General features: G+C 43.3%; 1 protein-coding gene across 7 annotated transcripts in view; it reads right to left on the bottom strand.

Annotated features, from left to right (window-relative positions):
* The window catches only part of ARHGAP32 (Rho GTPase activating protein 32), a 208,278-nt gene that overhangs the window by 33,762 nt on the left and 154,531 nt on the right, over positions 1 to 19,985 (bottom strand). For 5 of the 7 annotated variants that reach the window (XM_083479135.1, XM_083479136.1, XM_083479141.1 and 2 more), the window contains one exon: positions 18,314 to 18,388. The exons of the other annotated variants lie outside the window; for them this stretch is intronic. In XM_083479135.1, coding sequence (XP_083335261.1) covers positions 18,314 to 18,388 — 75 coding nt within the window. The remainder of the gene's footprint in view (positions 1 to 18,313; positions 18,389 to 19,985) is intronic. 7 annotated transcript variants of the gene reach the window in all.

Raw genomic sequence — 19,985 nt, 5'->3', positions numbered from 1 at the left:
TCTACCATCTCGTTAACAGAACAGAAAAGAAAAGAAAAGAAAAGAGAGGTTGGTGACAATCAAAGCACAGCAGAGTAAAATACTCTTGTGAGGAAATAGCCATGGTTTCTTTATTTCAAGTGGCAAGATAATGTATACCTGCCAGGACTCTCCAATATTAGGCAACTAACTGGGGATCCAAAACTGTTGGGTGCCGACAATTCCAAAGCAATGATACTTATATGACAGGCCACTATAATACAGCATTTCAACATATATGCATTATGACAATACTATGAAACAATAATTTAATACAGAACAGATGAAAAGAAAAATATGCTGAAGGTTATTACAATGAGAGTATCACTCTGAAACTTACCCGAGTTCAAAACACACACTGCAGCTTCTTTTTTTTTTTTTTTTGTCAAATGCTGTTATGTTTTACAGCAGGGATTTACAGCAACCCATCACACTGGGTCCCAAGTACATCAGACCTTGGCTGCAGTCAAGGTGCTAATCGGCAACATTTTTGTGCTAGCTGGCTGACTACAAACATTACCTTTTGCCTAGGTATTTTATGAACCTGACAAAAATTAAAAGGAAAGAAACAGTGAGATACTCCTACCATCACTTCAGAAAAGCTTGAAAGCATCTCTCTCTCTCTCCCCTCCCCCCCAAAAAAATATTCAGTTCCAGTTAGGTGTCTTGGTATTTGTGCTTCTCAGATTTGGCTGCTGTGTCTCCTAATCTCTTTTCAAGGGGAGCAGAGGATGATTGCCTGGTACTCCTAGGTTGCCAACCAGGAGAAAGTGACTCTACTAATGGTGGTGGGCTGGAGCTTAAGTTTTCCCCACCCTGAGATACATAAATTGAAAGGGAAGATACCAAGGACTAAGCCAAAACAACTAGAGTAGTGTGGCTAAACAAATTTATTATGGCATGTGCTGCTGTGGACCAGAATCCAGTTCACAAATCTTATATTTCAGTCTGAAAAGTAATATCCAAACTCATAATAGCCTTTATAGGTAATATATCCTAAAACGCAGTAGATATAGGCTTCTAATAATAGCAAATACAGTAAGGGTGCAATCCAGTCCTCAAGATACACTAGCTAAGGGACTGCAGTAGGCGTAGCCAACGCAATGCCCTCCAGATATTGTTGAGCTCTGTCTCCGATCACCCCTAGCTGACTTGGGCTGATGGGAATCCAACAATAGCTGATGGAACCATGTTGGCTACTCCGAGAAGCCCCACTACACTGGCAGAACATGGTATGTTGGTGTCATGCAAAATACACCTGTGCAGCTGTGTTGATGGTGTGCCTGTTGCACCACCATGACCCTGCTGGTGTAGCATCCAAAATGAGATTGGACAGAACAAAGGAGGAGTAGACTTAAGTTGAAGTCCTATGTAGCCTCAGGTCCCAAACACAGCGGAACTCTATCAAACACAAAGCTTGTGTAAGGAAAATTCTCCCTTTCAATTTAATAGAAAAATTAAAAAGGAACAAAAGGCACTGCCTCCCATCTCTTGCCCCAACCGCCCCGCCCCATGTTGCCATGACCAAGAACTGGATTAGCCATTAGTCTGCAGCCAACCACAGCACACCAACACCTGGATATAACTCCGCAACAAGGGAGCTATAACTCAGACAAAAGGGTACATGGCATCAGGCTGAAACACTCTGGCCTCACATCATGTACCTAAGAACATACAAGAGGTCTCTGAGGAAGGAACCAGTGCACAAAACAGCCTGCCAGCTAAACACACATGGAAATAGCATTTTGCTGACACTGCTGTTCATAAAACCCTCACAGGTAGCCTGCTTCAGGTCTCCAGACACTTCTGACCACTCATCTAACATGGTGATGTTGCAATGAGGTCATGAAGATGACATGTTGTAAAGATGACCTGGCAACCACAGATCCTACAACATTCCTACAATAGGGAGGCAACAGCAGAGTACTCTATGCAGGTCAGTGAAGGGAGGAGGAAATCCGGCTACAAAGTGTCTCCCATATTTCTTCCCCCAACCAGCTGCATGTGAAATCTGTGTCTTGCCTCAACTGTGCTTAAACCTTCTCCACCATCAGCTGGGAGCAGTCTTCCCCACATGCAGATAAGTTCTCTGCCGATCAAGGCCAGGAATTCCACTTCAACCTCTGCCACTTCTGGTCAAACATGCATGAGCGCTTTCCCCTTACTGAATCACAGCCAGGGTGCACAGAGCAGGGCAAAGGGGATACAAGTTCCACCACAGTCCTACGCAGGAAGGTCTAAACATCTCATTAGTCACTGCAATTTCTTCCCCACTCCAGGATGGCGCGGGGAGGTTTAGCCCCAATCATTGGCAGAGCACTCAAGTAGCAGGAATCATTCTTCTCTCTCCCTTCCTCACACCTACTGTCCTCCTACATCCAGGGAAGATGAGTTCCAACTTCTGACAACTGATTCTCCCTCCCTCCCTTTTGCTCTGCACAGTTGTGTGCACACCACAAGGGAGGCCCACCCTCTGGCCAGTAGCAGTGACCAAAACACCCCACAAATGTTCCTCTGTGGGGTTACCACTCCAGTCAAGCTCCATATCTAACAGTTGGTGTCTGTGTGCATAGCATGGGTGTGCAGCCTAGAGGGGCAAATCCATCTGCTGCTCTTGCTGCCCACTATTTGATGGTCAAAGGGACAGAAACCCTGACAAGCCCATTTGTTGTTTAGTCGTGTCCGACTCTTCGTGACCCCATGGACCAGAGCACGCCAGGCACTTCTGTCTTCCACTGCCTCCCAGTTTGGACAAGCCCATACATGTGTCTATTTTACTTCCAGAACTCACTCCATCCCTGATGCTATTCAATAAGGCTCTAATTTTGCTACATCTGCTGTTTCTTTGCTACAAGGGATTGGCAGATATGGGCCAATGGTGGGTTTTCTTCCCATAATGGGTCATGATCCGTTGTCCCAAGGGAGATGTTTGGGTGCTATATGCCCCCTCCTTCCTTCACACCCACATAGTACTTTGTGAGAAATGTATGACATCTGCCTAGAGCACCTGGCTGCTGGTCTCTTCCTGTCTGTGCCACAGTATCTTACACTGTGGAAGGTGTTGTGGAATCGTTGTAACTGGCAGGTTGTGTGTGGGCTGTGATGATGCCTTCTTGTTAGCATGGGTGGACTGGGGCCTCCCATTTCTGGCCATGTAATTTCCACAACTTCATGCCATGTCATTTTTACAGCAACACCACATTGACTAGGGCGGGCGGGCACTGGTGTGTTGCCATGGGTGCTGGGAGTGTGGCTGCCACTGTTGCTCTTCTCTGATTTTTGGAGCCACATTTTCCTCCCACCTCTCCATTCTCTGGGATAGATGGATGCAGGACAGGGTGGCTGTTGTGCCAGAGTAGTGGTAGAATATGTCTCCCCTTTTGGCATTCTCAGGGGTTAAGTTCCTGTGAGAATGTATTCACACATCTTTCAAAAACATACAGCAACTAAAAGCTCCATGAAGCACATGGGGACAAGCATGCCTTTTCAATCCACTTTTAGGATCCAGTGACAATTTCATAAGAGTTCACAGAAGAATAAAGTCACCTACACCATACCACTATTGATTTAAAAGGCATTTAAAACGTGTCCGTCCCTGGTTTGGACTCCTGATGGCAGTCGGATTGCTAACACAGGATTAGTAGCCTAGGAAAGAAAATCTTTCCACATGCAGAATGACCCACATTTCCAGCTCACGGCCAGCATATTGGTTGCTTTTCCTGTTAACGGGTGATTTTACCCCCCTGCTGTGAGGAAAATGTTATGCTAAGGTCAAAAACTAGAACATGTGCAACTGCAGGGATTTAAGCTGATAGTCTGTTTAGGAGCAAAGTCACAGGAGAAACAAGAAGAGGATTCAAAGTATTACTTTGTTCTAGCCTTTGCTCTAAGTGGGTGGGTGGGTGAAAATCTAGTGATTGATTTAAAGGGAAAGAGGGCCATAAATAGCTAAATATGAACAGGTCAACTGCTAACCAAGGCTGTGGGTATGTTAACATTTTGTACCAGAAAAAATTGAATTTTATACCTACTGTAAGTTATTCTAATTAAGCAATTTAACTTATTTCATTATTTATTTCTTTATTTAATTTATATACCACCCTTCATCTGGAGAACTCAGGGCAGTTCACAAGATAAAAATACAGTATAAAAGGATAAAATAAATAGTTAAAACAAAAACAAAACAAAACAACCCCCCTCCCCCAAAGTATTTGCTTCTGCTAGTTGAGGCTTAACCAGCAATGCAAGGAACTGATGTCCCATCCCATGGCCATTGCAAATTCCACCAACTCAGGTCTGGCTCCAGGGCTAAGGACTAGAAGTTTACTCTAAACACATATACAGCAGAGATTTCAGGGTGTTGAACTGTGCGCCCAGCACAGAGAATGAGCATGTTGTAATGTACCTGTTCCCAAGCATGGTGTGAATTCTCTCACCATGAAACACATTTTGTTCTTGAGCCAGAGAATTTACACCATACACAGAAACTGTGTCCTTATAATTCCACACAGCATGTGTCAATCATGACTGAAGCTACACGTCTGTCAACGTTGAGGTCAGCACCTGACAGAAGAACAGGATTAGCCATGTAATGCATTTTAAATCTTTTCCCTCTGTCAGATGCCTAGCTTTGTATTGATAGGCATGTGCAGTTTCAGTCATGACTAACATATAAGTGTTGACATACAGTAGACCTGCAGCTTACTCATAATTTACTTACATGATTGCAACTCTGGGCGAGTGGCAGGAAACGAAATAAATAAATGGAGCGCAGAGGAGAAATGTTTGTTTACATGACAACTTATTTCACAATAGAGTTTTCTTTGACTTATCTTAATATGCCTGTTTAATAAAAATATAATTATGCAGTCACATATTAATACAGTAGACTTGGGAATTATTATTTATTATTATTTATTTTAATTATGCTGCCCTTTATCTGAGGATCATAGGGCGTTTTACAATATAAAAGCACAAAAAGACACAACATAGCAACAAACGTACCGTATTTTTCGTCCTATAGGACGCACTGGCCCATAGGACGCACCTCGGGGTTTTTTTTTGGGGGGGGGATGAATAAAAAAAATTCCCCCTCCCCCAGCCGCGGCTGCCACCCCAAGCCTTGCGGACACCCGCCCGAAGCACGGGGAGCCCTCCGGAGGCTGCCGCCCCAAGCCTTGCGTGCTCGGCGGGACCTCCCGCCGGGCGCGCAAGGCTTGCGGACACCCGCCCGAAGCATGGGGCGCCCTCCGGAGGGCACCCCGTGCTTCGGGCTGCTGCCCGCAAGCCTTGTGAGCCTGCGGGACCTCCCGCCAGCCTTGCAAGGCTTGCGGATAGCTTCCTGAAGCCTGGAGAGCGAGAGGGGTCGGTGCACACCGATGCCTCTCGCTCTCCAGGCTTCAACGAAAGCCTGCATTCGCCCCATAGGATGCACACACATTTCCCCTTCATTTTTAGAGGGGGGAAAAGTGCGTCCTATGGGGCAAAAAACACGGTGAACAATATTGGGCCCTTCAACCATTTTTGGTACAAGAAGGGACACAGGTGGTGCTGTGGATTAAACCACAGAGCCTAGGACTTGCCGATCAGAAGGTTGGCGTTTCGAATCCCTGCAACGGGGTGAGCTCCCGTTGTTCGGTCCCTGCTCCTGCCAACCTAGAAGTTCAAAAGCACATCAAAGTGCAAGTAGATAAATAGGTACCTCTCCGGCGGGAAGGTAAACAGCGTTTCCGTGTGCTGCTCTGGTTCACCAGAAGCAGCTTAGTCATGCTGGCCACATGACCCAGAAGCGGTCTGTGGACAAACTCCTGCTCCCTCGGCCAATAAAGCGAGATGAGCGCCGCAACCCCAGAGTCGGTCACGACTGGACCTAATGGTCAGGGGTCCCTTTACCTTTAGCTAACATCTAGGAGTTCTGATAGGAGCTTGGCAGCTCTGTCTAGCCTTCTTTCCAGTTACAATCCTTTTTTTATAGAAGCAGCAGCAAGAAGAAATTGTGAGCTGCATCCAATTCTCTTGCGGCCCGCTGGGTACAGCAACTTGACTGCTGTTGAGTTAAAGGCATAATACTGACATAGTTTAAGCTAGAGAGAACAAAGCAAGTATAGGCCCAAGTTCATACTGACTTGTATGACTATTACTGCTTGTAATATCACCCTGTTAAAAGGTTTGTTCTTGGCTACAGCTCAAGAACTTAACCATAAGCCCAGGTTCAGATATGATGCTAGGCCAAACCTTGGATTAGTGCAGTGTGGTGCAGGAGCAAAAAATACCAGGGTGGAGCAAGATGACCTCTGCAGTCTTGGGAAGCCATTGCTGAGTTGTGCGAACAAGGCCACGTTGTCAAATACTCGAGATTTCTATTTTCAATATTTTTTAAATATAAAAACGGTATCACTTCAAAGCAAGACACTATTAATATATAACAGCACTTTAAAAGGGGCGGATTTTGAGATGATGCAAGAGAGCCAAACAAAAATACCTAAGAGTTATACAGAAAGGTGTTTCAGGGAGCATGATTGTAAACTGAATTTAAGTACATAACAGGTATTTCCTAATACTCACTAGAGTTCTATGTCCATCCCACTGTGAATGCGATGGAGTAATCAAGTCCTAGTCTCTCTTATCCTAGTAGCAGTTTTTGGCTACATGTTATAATCAGGTTTAATTAAGCCTTCTCACTGTGATTTTGTAGCTTGATAATCTAACATTCCATCTGCACCGGATCTCTAGTATCTGATTAAGAAGAGCTGAATGTTTCATATATCAGTAAAGCAGTGTTGTTCTACTGTCAATCGTACTTTGGGGAAAGAATCATAGACTTGTAGAATTGGAAGAGACCACGAGGGTCATCTAGTCCAACCCCCTGCAATCCAGGAATCTTTTGTCCAACGTGGGGCTTGAACCCACAAAGCTGAGATAAAGAGTCTTATGCTCTACTGACTGAGCTATCCCAGGAAGATTGCATCAGTATTTAATGAAACATGCCCTAGCAAGCATGCCACTCAATGTCTCAGTTGCTCAGAAAAAGCTGGTTGGAGCCTTGGATCAACAATGAAGTCATTTCCATTACAAATGAGCACTGAGCTAAAACAGAGCGCCATCAATATATTGATTGGCAGGTAAAGTCTGCCAGAAGGTAATACAGTAAAAGGGCAAGTATCCTTAAGAAGAGGCTCTACTTCTCTCTTCAATGTTTTACAAAAACCCTCTCGAGGTCATTTCTACAATCAGCCATAAGCAGAGGGAAGAAAACATCTGTCAAAGCGAGACAGCTTGATTTTTTTATTAAATAAACTAATTAGTTAATTCAATGAATTAAATTCAGATACAAATCAAGTGTAGAATCATCTTCGAGAGTAATATAAACCAATTCACTAAGCACAGCTGCATGAAACATTTTTAAATTATCTGAGTTAAGACTATAGTACATTTATATCCCATCTTCCACAGAGCTGAAGGTGTGGGCAGTTTTCTTTATCCTCATGTCCAGCCTGCGAGGTAAACAAGGATGAGAGATAGTGACAGGCCCAATGAGCTTCAGGGCTGAGGTGGGGCTTGAACCTGGGACACGTGCTAAAAACTCTGACCACTACACCAGATTAGGTTGGGATCTGAAACAAAACTATTGAATCTGAGGTCTGCATTCAGACAGCACTTTATTCCTTTTTCCTGATGTTTCCTTACCTGTTCATGCTTAGAACAGAGTGGTCCTGTTTGGTAGCCCGGCTAAGTACCAAAGGAGCGTCACTAGTGGCAACAGCCATTCTCTTCCATTTTATCTCTATGCTCCTTCTACAAATCCAAGTGAAAAGCATAACATTGGGTGTGGGGGGGCAGTGCTGTGGAGGAACCCCTGTCTCTCAATTGGTTGGTGCCAGGCTGACAGCCAATGGGTGCAAAGAGAGGACGGCCCCCGTATAGGCAAAGGCAAGCTGCAATTGGCTAAGGTCTGAGGAGCGGGGGCTGACTCTCAACAAGAGCATGATGACTTGAATTCAAGGTCATGGTGAGGCTTTGGTGCTTATCATTAGTTTTTCTTTCTCATCGGTGTTGGGCACCATGGTGGTGGCTGCGGCGACAGAGGTGAGTCCCGTGTATGTTTGACGCGCAGCTGGAAACTGTTGCATGTCAGCGGCCACAGCGCAAAGTGCGGGGAATGAAGACATTTGCCTTGGCGGCTATCGGAAGCCTCACAGGAATCTCATCAGGGTGCTAGAACTACAACTGCCAGTGTGCATTGCAACTAAACTCAAGTGCCCCCCCCCCGAAGTGCCTTTGGAATGTGTGTGCTCTTCCTATGTTTTAATTATGTTTTATTTGAAATTTATTAATTGCATTTATATCACACTGTTTCCTCCAAGGAGCCCAAGGTGATGTACATAGTTCAAAAATTCTTCTTCTTCCTCTATACCCTGCTTCTTTATCCTGACAGGGACTCAATGTCTGTGTTATTAACAAAAATGTATACGTGTGTTTGTGTCTAAATATTGTTTAATAAATCATAAAACTAGAAAGTTGGAAATGATCCTGAGGATCATCTAGTCCAACACTCCGCGGTGCAGGAATATGCAGCTGGGATATCAGGGATCGAACCTGCAACCTTGACATTACCAGTATTGTGCTCTAACCAACTGAGCTACCTCAATTTCTTAAATAAATATATTAAATCTATTAATTGTGCGCATATATATGTATATATTGATTGTGTATATCAAGTAATATACTGCAAATACTTTAATTTATGCTATGGAAATTTAATTCAGCTGGGGCCTGCGAGTTCTGTGTTGAAGTACTTTTGCAGCCCACTTGGTCTGAGAGGTTAGAACACCCTGGTTTAGAAGGAGCAAACAAACTGGGTTATGTAGGAAACAGCCCTCCCCAACTCTTTATCCTCAGCAGTCAACATTTAGAGGTATACCAACACTGAACCTGGAGCTTGCATTTACTTGTTTGAAATAATAGCTACCTCCCTGAAGCTATCAAATCTTCATCTAAAACCTTTCCTCGGTTTAAAGCCATTACCAAACCTTGTGAAATTGAATTCCAGAAGTTCATTATTGTGATGAGCAGCACTTCCCTATACAGTAGTACCTCGGGTTAAGAACTTAATTCGTTCTGAAGGTCCGTTCTTAACCTGAAACTGTTCTTAATCTGAGGTATCACTTTAGCTAATGGGGCCTCCTGCTGCCGCGACGCCGCTGCAGCGTGATTTCTGTTCTCATCCTAAAACAAAGTTCTTATCTTAACCCGAGGTACTATTTATGGGGTAGCGGATTCTGTAACCTGAAGCGTCTGTAACTCTAGGTACCACTGTATCATGTTTATTATTACTGTGCACCCTACAACCAATTCCAACACCATAGAAGAACCCCCATGAAAAATATTAGAATCCAAAGTCTGCACAAACTAGGCAGGAAAGATCTGCCAGCCGGGATCTGTTATGCACAGGGCTTCCTACAAAATGGCTTGGGAGTGGGGTTTGGTCTTGAGAAACTGCAATTGGAGACTGAAGGTGTACTGGTTCCTCTGCCATTAATTAAATTTGATCAGCATGCTAAACAAAAACATGGTTGTGTGTGTGGCATATTTCCATGGCAACCTTAATATTATAAAATTGTCTGTTCTTGCTTGTATGGAGACATAAGCAGGTCTGTGCCTATGAAATGAATTTGCCACCAATGGGACAAAATGTACTGCATTTTCACATAGGTTTTCTTCACGTAATTTACTTGGCTCCCAAAAGCAGAAGCAAGGGCAGGGGCAAAAAAGATATCTAGAACAACAATGGGAAAAGGACATAGAGAGCAACACAGCCCTGCAGGACTGTTTCACAGGTCATGCTAAACCTTGCCTTCTGCAACCTGGACTTCTCCATTGGTCATGTGGGTTGGGACTAAACATCTTGAGGATAGCAAGCTGGGGAAGACTGTGCTAAAGTATGATTTATTGCTACAGGCATGAACCTTGGGGTTCATGTGCTCCTTCTTCCCATCCCCACATGGCCATGAGATTGGAAATGCTCACTTCAGTTTTCATGCATAGTTTTGTCTAAACTATGACTTTCAACAACCAAACCAGTTTCATGGTTTCCCTAAAACAAGCATGAGGACCCTCCAGAGCTCAGGCCAAATTAGGCCTGGCAGGGGTCTTATTATGGCCTCGTAAATTTACGTTTAAGGTTCTACTCACCTGTGGGCACTTTTATCAGACCCAGACACAATTACAAATAAATTGGTTTAAAAAGCACCAACTGACCAAAGAGATTAGTTTAGCCCTCAAACAGTAGAGGCTGCAAGAGCTTTGGAGGTGAACTGGCTTGCTAGCCTGTAGACAGTGCAGCAGGGTGGAAAAGATGGCTTTTCCCACCTGTTGGCCCCACAGTCATGGGTGGGGCCAACAGGTGGGTCCAAAATACAGAATTATGTCAAAGCTATATGATAGTTTTTGCCCTCTAGCTACCTAAGAAGAGGATGTGATGTGTAGAGGGGTTCACTGCTGAATCAGCTGAAATATAAGCCCTTGGACTAAGTGGCTATAGGAATGCTTCCATTCAATGATGATTGATCTCCTTTCAATCTACATTTCACAGTGAAATGCTACTGATCTGGAACATAGTGATTTGATATTCAAGCATTCCCCTGTGTTTAGGCAGCAACTGATAAAAGATGCTGACTCAACTGGAGAAAGGAAGCCCCTGAACGGAGATTTCTGAATTCCCCATAATGGAGACAAATCAAGGAAAGCGTGGGAGAATGAAGTGGTAAAGTTTTCCTTTTTGTGGGTTTTTACCCTAAGCCTTTAAACACACTTTGTATGCCTGCTAAAGCAGTTTCCGGTATCCATTGCTTCTCTAGTGGTTTGCTATGAGCTCATGTCTACTCTAAGAAAGCTTTGTTTTACCGCTATAGAATTAATAAGAGCACATGCTTAACACAGACCCAAGGCCAGACATTTTTGAAAGGAGAACAATTATCACAATCTCTATAATTAATACAGGTCAGGAAAAAGAACTTCTTAAAAAGGTTTTATCGAGTCACAGAAAAAGCCTCAGAGTCAGGCAAACGGCTCCAGGGCACAGATCCAACAACCCTGACTGCTTGTCAAACAACAAGAAAACTAGTTTGTCTAGATACAACATTTATGGTCCCACACGACAAAGCGTCATTCACTAGTCTTGAGTAACAGGTTTTTACTCCCACCCACCCATGTAACGGGGGGGGGGGGGAGAGAGATTTGGATCAGTATGTTGAAACAGCTGCTGCCCATAAAACAAACTACTTCATTCTTCCATAGTTCTTGAAGCTTGGCTGACCAGATCAGGTTGGCACACTTGATTGTACCCCTGGAGCAAATTAGGAAATAACCTCTCCCCAAGTATCCTGTAACTGTTTATCAGAGGAGAGAGATACTTCAAATCTGTGCCGGTGTTAAAACAAATGCCTCAAACATTGCACTACATCCATGTTGGCTAAAGACACTAAGAAAATGTACAGATGTATCCCCATATTCATGAAAACAGAAGAAACAAGGGAAACCAGAGGTACAGCCTTACCTTTTTCCTCCACTGTTGCAGGCCAGGAATGAAAAGATCAGCCCCACTACCTGGCAAGGCTAGTCTATCGCTGTGCAGTGGAATTCTCTAATCAGCTCAGCACAGCATTCCAGCCTCAGAGGATTATAGCAGGCAGACTGAAAGGTCAGTCGGTATGGAGGAATTTCTTCACTGAAAACACTCAGAAGGAGCGATATTCTTCTTCAGCTCAGCTTTCCTTTCCTCCTCCAGTTCAGAGTCTCTGGCTGCCCCTCCTGGCTACCAATGCATCTAGAGGTGAGCTCAGCACCTCCCTGTGACTCTCTCCGGCTCTGCCTGCAATCGAGGAGGAAGCTCCTCCCAAAGATCTCACCCTTGTGAAACAAGCTACACAAGTCTAGCTCCACCCCACAGAGCCATTCCTCTGCTCAGGTGACTCTCAGACCCGGAGAAGCTGAGGATCTCTCGTACTGTTACACATCTTTTTCTTCCTTGGAAAGCTCAATGTGGAGTAATAACCTGTGAACTGGACAACATTCCTAGTCCAGCAATAAACCAAATGAATCAACAGGAAGGGGGAGGAGACAATTAAAGAGGATGACTCAACCACATATGGCAGCTCAAATGCATCGACCACACTAGGGAGTTGGAGTGAAATAATTTCTGTCCATATAGCTTTGTGGGGGAGGGAGTGCAGCAAAACAGACGGAATTGCTTTGTTACTTTCAAATGCAAGTTTCTCAGGATTCTGGACATCCCCCTTGTTTCAGTATAACTGGCACAGATGTGACATTCTCTCTCTCTCTCTCTCTCTCTCTCTCTCTCTCTCTCTCATGATGAGCATTAAAAGGATTTTTTTTAATCCACAAATGATTTTCATATCTTAATACCGCTCTGTTTAAGCTACTTGAAAAATTGATCAAGGTTAATTGATTTAAGTAGTGCTAACTTGTTTTGGGGGTGCCAATAAATAGATCTAGCATATATAACTAGATCAATTCCAAATGGTTTTAAACAACCCTAGCACAGCCTTTCTGCCCAAGACAAAGGACATCTGGAATTTCCTGGAGTCCCATGAAATAGCCGTCCAGCTGTTTGGACATGTTCACTGTAAACATCAATACTGCTTGGCAGTTAACTCTTGCTAAAACAGACACATACACAGAACAGCATAGCTGTTAAGCTATGCAAAAATTTGCAGATGATTAAAAATGATGTTATTAAAGAAGAATTATGAACTTCAATTCATTAAGTGTGAAATATATCTACTATTGTGTGGAATAACAATTTGGATTTATTTAACAAGAACGATCTGTTTTGCTTAAACTCCCTAATTATACCAGCTTCTAATAACCATTTATATAAATAACCCAGTCATAGGCAATGCTGTTTTCGCCTCAGGTTATGTAGGCATTTCTTAAAGTTAGGTAGCATGCCACTTGCAAGTCTGCAGCCTACCATGTATGCAACCACTATGCAAATTAAATTCCTCAAACTTAATGAAAATGTCTTGTGTACTAGATAGAATAGTCTTTGTCAACCTGGTGCACTATAGATGTTTTGGAGTACAAGTCCAATCAGCACATCAGGTTAGCAAAGGTTGAGACAGTGAGACCTGGGTTCATATCCCTCCTCAGCTGTGAAGCTCAAAGCCAAACTAAAGGCTACATGTAATAATAGTAATTTATACCCCACGCATCTTGCTGGGTTTCCCCAGTCACTCTAGGCTGCTTCCAGAAAAATATTAAAATACCATAATTCATCAAATATTAAAAGCTTCCCTAACAGGGCTGCCATCAGGTGCCTTCTAAAAGTCAGGTATTTATTTCTTTGCCATCTGATGGGAGGGCATTCCAGAGCGTGGGCGCCACTACCGAGAAGGCCCTCCGCCTGGTACCCTGTAATGTCACTTCTCGCAGTGAGGGAACCTCCAGAAGGCTCTCGGCGCTAGAACTCAGAACAATGGGGGTGGAGACACTCCTTCAGGTACACTGGGCCAAGACCATTTAGGGCTTTAAAGGTCAGCACCAACACTTTGAATTGTGCCCAGAAACGTACTGGGAGCCAATATAGGTCTTTCAGGACCAGTGTTATGTGGTCTTGGCAGCCACTCCCAGGTCTAGCTGCCGCATTCTGGATTAGTTGTAGTTTCTGGGTCACCTTCAAAGGTAGCCCCACGTAGAGTGCATGGCAGTAGTCCAAGCGGGAGATAACCAGAGCATGGACCACTCTGGCGAGACAGTCTGCGGGCAGGTAGGGTCTCAGCCTGCGTACCAGATGGAGCTGGTAGACAGCTGCCCTGGACACAGAATTGACCTGCGCCTCCATGGACAGCTGTGAGTTCAAAATGACTCCCAGGCTGCACACCTGGTCCTTCAGAGGCACAGTTACCCCATTCAGGACCAGCGAGTCCTCCATACCCACCCGCTCCTGTCCCCCCAAAACGGTACTTCTGTCTTGTCAGGAGTCAACATCAATCTGTTAGCTGCCATCCATTCTCCAACCGCTTCCAGACACGTAATTCTATTTCTCAGTGTTTTGTTTAAAGCATGGGTAGGCAAACTAAGGCCCGGGGGCCGGATCCGGCCCAATCGCCTTCTAAATCCAGCCTGTGGAAGGTCCGGGAATCAGCGTGTTTTTACATGAGTAGAATGTGTCCTTTTGTTTAAAATGCATCTCTGGGTTATTTGTGGGGCCTGCCTGGTGTTTTAACATGAGTAGAATACAGTGGTACTTTGGGTTACATACACTTCAGGTTACATATGCTTCAGGTTACAGACTCTGCTAACCCAGAAATAGTGCTTCAGGTTAAGAGGTTTGCTTCAGGATAAGAACAGAAATCGTGCTCCGGCAGCGCGGCAGCAGCAGGAGGCCCCATTAGCTAAAATGGTGCTTCAGGTTAAGAACAGTTTCAGGTTAAGAACAGACCTCCGGAACAAATTAAGTACTTAACCCGAGGTACCACTGTATGTGCTTTTATTTAAAATGCATCTCTGGGTTATTTGTGGGGCCTGCCTGGTATTTTTACATGAGTAGAATATGTGCTTTTATTTAAAATGCATCTCTGGGTTATTTGTGGGACATTCCCCCCTCCCCAAAATAGTCTCCCCCCCCCCAAGGTCTGAGGGACAGTGGACCGGCCCCCTGCTGAAAAAGTTTGCTGACCCTTGGTTTAAAGGGAAGCATATGACACTTGTAGCATTGAATGACTGAAGGATAGACTACTAAAGCTTTCCCCGTTAGCCAATTTTCAACTCTGTGGTTCAGCAGGAACCCTGAAAGGAGACAAGATTGGAGTGTGAGTGTGTGTGTGTGTGTGTGTGTGTGTGTGTGTGTGTGTGTGCAGGCAGGGCAGAGTCAACCTTGGATCCTCAGAATTCAAAGCCATTTTGTTCCTTCAACACCAGCTTGAAATTTGTGTAATTAATCCCCTTGCCCAATTGGTTTCAATCTACTATTTTACTTCTACTACCACCCCATTTAAGATTGTCCACCAAATGAGAAAAAGTTCAGATCTGTAAATGTGAAAAATATACTGCTATAAACAGTGATTATTTGTGCACATTATTTGCAGAATGGCGCTCTTCTGTGCATCTGAGAAACATATATTTCAGTGTGCCTCATTTTAATCCAGCCTTGGTCCACCATTATACAAACACTCTCTGCCTTTTTACATTATGGGACTGTAGGTTTTTGCATTCAGAACCTCATTTGTTGCTGTCATGTTCATTTATATGAATGTATGGTGAATACAAATTGACTGTGTACCATGCTTAATTTGATTTGGCACCATTTTATGTTGACAGCTTGGAAACATGCTGACCATTTGTGTAATTAATTCAAACATTGAAAACCTTCCTTCTCACCCCCCTCCATGCCTTAAATAGATCTGAGACTGAAGGGGATCAGAAGAATTACGGTTTTGAAACTTCAATATTTACAATGTTTCATTACAACTTAGTTTTCTGGGACAATTCATAAGCCATGGTTTTTCTTATGATGAGCCTCTCACAGCATCCCTGTGCGAGAAGTTGCGATGAAAGGCAGTGGCTCACTCACAATTAGCCAATAAGCGCTGGGACTGAACAGGGATGTCAACACAGTTTTGCCCAGTTGTGTCTATGTGCAGTTCTCTATCACCACACTGGCTCTCCTTTTCAGGGTTAAAACAATCTTTTGGCAAATTGTGGGGATTGCAGAATGGATTTGCGTGGAGACTGGGATTATATGACTTCTGTGATTGGGATAGTTTAGGGCTAAACAATTAACTACTTGCTCACCTGGGGTGACTAGTTGGAAAAGGATTATTGTTGTGACATCACAGTTAACATCCTGAAGTTCAACACTGACTCCAGAGTTCAGCACCCAGGGCAGAAATCCTGTTATATACACAGACTCTCTTAGTTGTGCCAATAATGAAGGTAATGAAGCCTAGCGTCTGTTACTTGCTAAATACCTTAGACTATATCTTCAAAGCACTGCTGTTAAAGTAATTAATGAGCAAATGTGAAAAAGAAGAGGATGATATCAGCACTTCAAGCAATGCAGGAGAAAAGAGGCCTAAATGAACGCCTGCAAGGTGTGACAATTTAATTGCTTAAAGAAATATGTCTACCAGTAAATAAAGGTTGTGTGTGAAAAGTTGAGCTGTGAGTATATTTTTGCTTTGTTTAAAAACAATCAGCTTAGATTTTATAGATCACACACATTGTGGTGTAATGACTAAACACACAGGATAATGCTCAAAAGTGTCTGTAAGATAACAGAGTTGTGAAGAAGAAGAAGAAGAAGAAGAAGAAGAAGAAGAAGAAGAAGAAGAAGAAGAAGAAGAAGAATTTATTAGTATCAGTTATACCCCACCCATCACTCTGGACAGCTCCAAATAGAATATTAAAAACACAATAAATACATCAAACATTAAAAACTTCCCAAAACAGGGCTGCCTTCAGATGTTTTCTAAAAGTCAGGTAGTTGGTTATTTCCTTGACATCTGATGGGAGGGCGTTCCACAGGGCGGGCGCCACTACTGAGAAGGCCCTCTGCCTGGCTCCCTGTAACCTCATTTCTCACAGTGAGGGAACCGCAGGAAGCTCTCGGCGCTGGACCTCAGTATAGCTCAGCATTATTTTAAAACATGGTACTGGGAACCAGGTCCAGATCCATGCTCATCAAGGGAGTCTGTATTGACTAAATCACCCTCTCTCAACTTCAGTTCTCCATCTATTGACCTTGCCGGAGCTTTGCAACAATGATGAACCAGACCAAAATTGTAACCAAATTGTAAAGCACTTTACAAATCAAGAAGTGATTTATTAATGAAAATACTAATAAATTATAATAGCCCTCTTTTACTCTCTCAGCCACCAACTGTCTGTTTTACTTACTTGGGTAAAAGGTTGTCCTGGTAAAAGAAGAATTTTACTGTTAGTTGTGATGAGTTAAAATCACCCTCTGCAACCTAGTGTTCAGATCTTTTAAACTACAACTCCCATCAGCCCCAGCCAGCACATGGAGCTGATGGGAGTTGTAATCCAAAACATCTGGAGGGCACTAGCTTGGGGAAGGCTGAGTTAAATGCTTCATTTCTCTTGCTTGCTGCTGTTTTAGGCCAACGTCTCCCACTCCTTTCCACAGAGCATCATGTGGCCAGAGCTTACTTCTGCTCTTTGGGGTGAGCAGCTTGCACTGAGGGAAGTTGTTGGATACCACTGTGGGGTTCCTGCACAACAGCCTGGTATGTTGCTTTGGTCCAAAGCAAAGTGGAGAGAAGGAGCTGAGTAGATCCCAAGAAGGACATCTTTAATGTCAAATCAGAGAAATTGATTCTGGCAGTTAGAAGGTAACTTCTAATTTCACTTCAGCCCTTAAATAGGACTCAGATTAATGGCTGTTATCTTACAAGCAGAATATATCAAAATAAATGCAAGGCTTCATATGTCTACAGCTACCCTATAGCTTCCCAAATTATAAACAAACAGTATGAGCTGCACTAAAAAGTGTCTAAATAAATGGCTCTAAAAAGCTATTTTAATATAGCAAAGATTAGTCACATAACTGTGTTTTGCATAATTTTATTCCAATACATCTTCTTCTTTGGAGATTCTTGCAATGTAGTCAAGACAACTATAGCAACAGCAGTTTCTACTTATAGCTTTGCAGCTGTGTACATAATATGGTCATTTGAGCTGCTGCTAAACTACAGAGATTCAACAATATTTCTTCTCTCTTCTTTCCCCTCCCTCTGTCTTCTCCTCAGTCCTGAGACAAAGTTGCCAGTGGCAGGCAACATATCTCCTTTGGTATGTGTTCATACACATTTGTATTTGTGTGTATATACACCACATTTTACATACACACACACACACACACACACACACACACACACACACACCTTATTTATAACCACACCTCAAGGAAACAGCAGCTAAGTATAATTCAAGGTTCACAAACACACAGAGACACCCAAATTTGCAGGATTCATAGAGCCTATGAATCCATTCGGGTGAGGGTGGGACGTGCGGAAAATGACTAGTGAACTGACTGATTTCCATGGCACCTGCCAAGAGAAACATTACACCATCACCTGGATGTTAGGCTCTTTCCCCAACTTTTAGATAACAAGTGTCCAGACATAACTAGAACTATAGTCTATCTTCTAACACCGAATCTATATCCATTAATAGGTATTATTGCTAGAACACACAATGTTAGACTCAGGGTTAGTACACTTAAGAGTCTACAGTTGACTGCGACATGCTCTACCTGAGCTCAGCTGGGAATAGTTCAGAGGCTCTGAAACACATGCTGAACCTGGCTTTACACTATCTATCTCCAAATCTGCATGTGGTTTGGGGGGTGGAGGGGTGGGATGAGGCAAGAAAGGACAAAAAAATAAATTTTAACATGCTGGTCAATAGCAACTTGATTTGCAAGATAGTAATAGCATAGAATAGCTTCAAATCTCTGCTGCTTATTTTAAGCTCCAGAATAAAATTGGTTTGAATTGTTTCTACATATATGCACGTAAAACAGAAATGAGACCCTTGGTCAGAACTTACTATCTACCTCTAACTACAGTAAATGCCGCCATGTCATCAGTCTGACTCTGACCAACATCTGCCAGGACTTTCCTTTACGGGGAAAATGTTCATGGCCTTTTTATTGCTTAGATGTAAGAAGCGCACATGAATTCAGATGCATCAATTCCCATGGCCAAAAGGATCTAAGATTATGTTACAGAGAATGGGTGCTTTAATACATGTTTTAAAAGTACAGCTAGAACCCTACCTAATGCACCCAACCAGAGTTATGGTGGAGTATATCCACTTTGGCACACAAATATATTTGTGAATGCCCAATGCTATGGAGTCAAAGTGTGGCAACCACACACCAATCCAACAATTGTGATCCTAGTCACAGATCTAGGATCTATGGTTGCCAAAAAATAAGGAAAACCACAATGTTTAAATTGTTGTGCGGAAGAACTATAAGTTACCTCCTGGACACTTCCTTTTAAAAAAGTTTCTTACAAAAATGATTTTTCACATTGACTGAATAACTGATGGGCGGCAGTGTTGTTATCTATTGACACTGAGGAAGGAAGTAATATAGGCTGAAGGTTGAGGCCAGGTGTGGGGAACCCTTTGCCTCTCAGATATTGCTGAACTAAAACTCCCATCAGCCCCTGCAGCCATAATCAATTACCAGATACGGTGGGTATTATAGTCAAACAATATCTGAAGGATTAAAGGTCCCTCACACCTGATTAAAAGCTCCCCACCCCCATAATACAATTGAGCTACATGGCATAGAGAAATAGCCCGTGTCTTCCCCTCTTTCACCACAACTAAGAGATTTCAAGAAAGTCTATACTGACATGTTCAATTTGATGAAGAGCTACTTCATATTCCCTATCACTGATGAGGCCAGCCACTGAAAGGGAGTGTGCATGCATGCACACACTTTAACCTCAATACCACAACACAGATCCACCCTGTTGCAGCGCAGCTCTGTTATAATTACCAATAGTGGCAGAAGAAAAGGGCCCTCCTACTCCATAGTTCTGCTGAAAACATGAGCACATTGCCAATCTGTCTCCTGTGATACTTCCTCTTTGTGATTTCTACCCTTGCAAAAGATTGCCTGTGGTCTTTTTGTCCATGTGGTTTAATTTCAAATTGCACAGGCAAAAGGAAGGGCTTCATCTGAATTTAGGCAATTGACAAGTGGGTGGAGTTAAAATGGCCTCCAGAAGTTGATGGAGGTCAGGATCTGGCCTGCTGACAGGATCCTGGACCAAAGTCTAGGACACAATTATGGTTTTCCACTATTGCTACAGCCTCTGATGAAAGTAATTAATATTATAAATATTGTAAGACTGTTTTTCTAAAGCATTTAACAAAAATGTATTATGATGAAATCAATTCCTTCATGG

The sequence above is a fragment of the Podarcis liolepis genome (genome assembly GCF_965112155.1).
Source record: "Podarcis liolepis genome assembly, chromosome: 16".
In the NCBI taxonomy this organism is placed as follows: domain Eukaryota; kingdom Metazoa; phylum Chordata; class Lepidosauria; order Squamata; family Lacertidae; genus Podarcis; species Podarcis liolepis.
The sequence above is the reverse complement of the archived record's forward strand: the minus strand, read 5'-3'. Positions and strand labels throughout refer to the sequence as shown.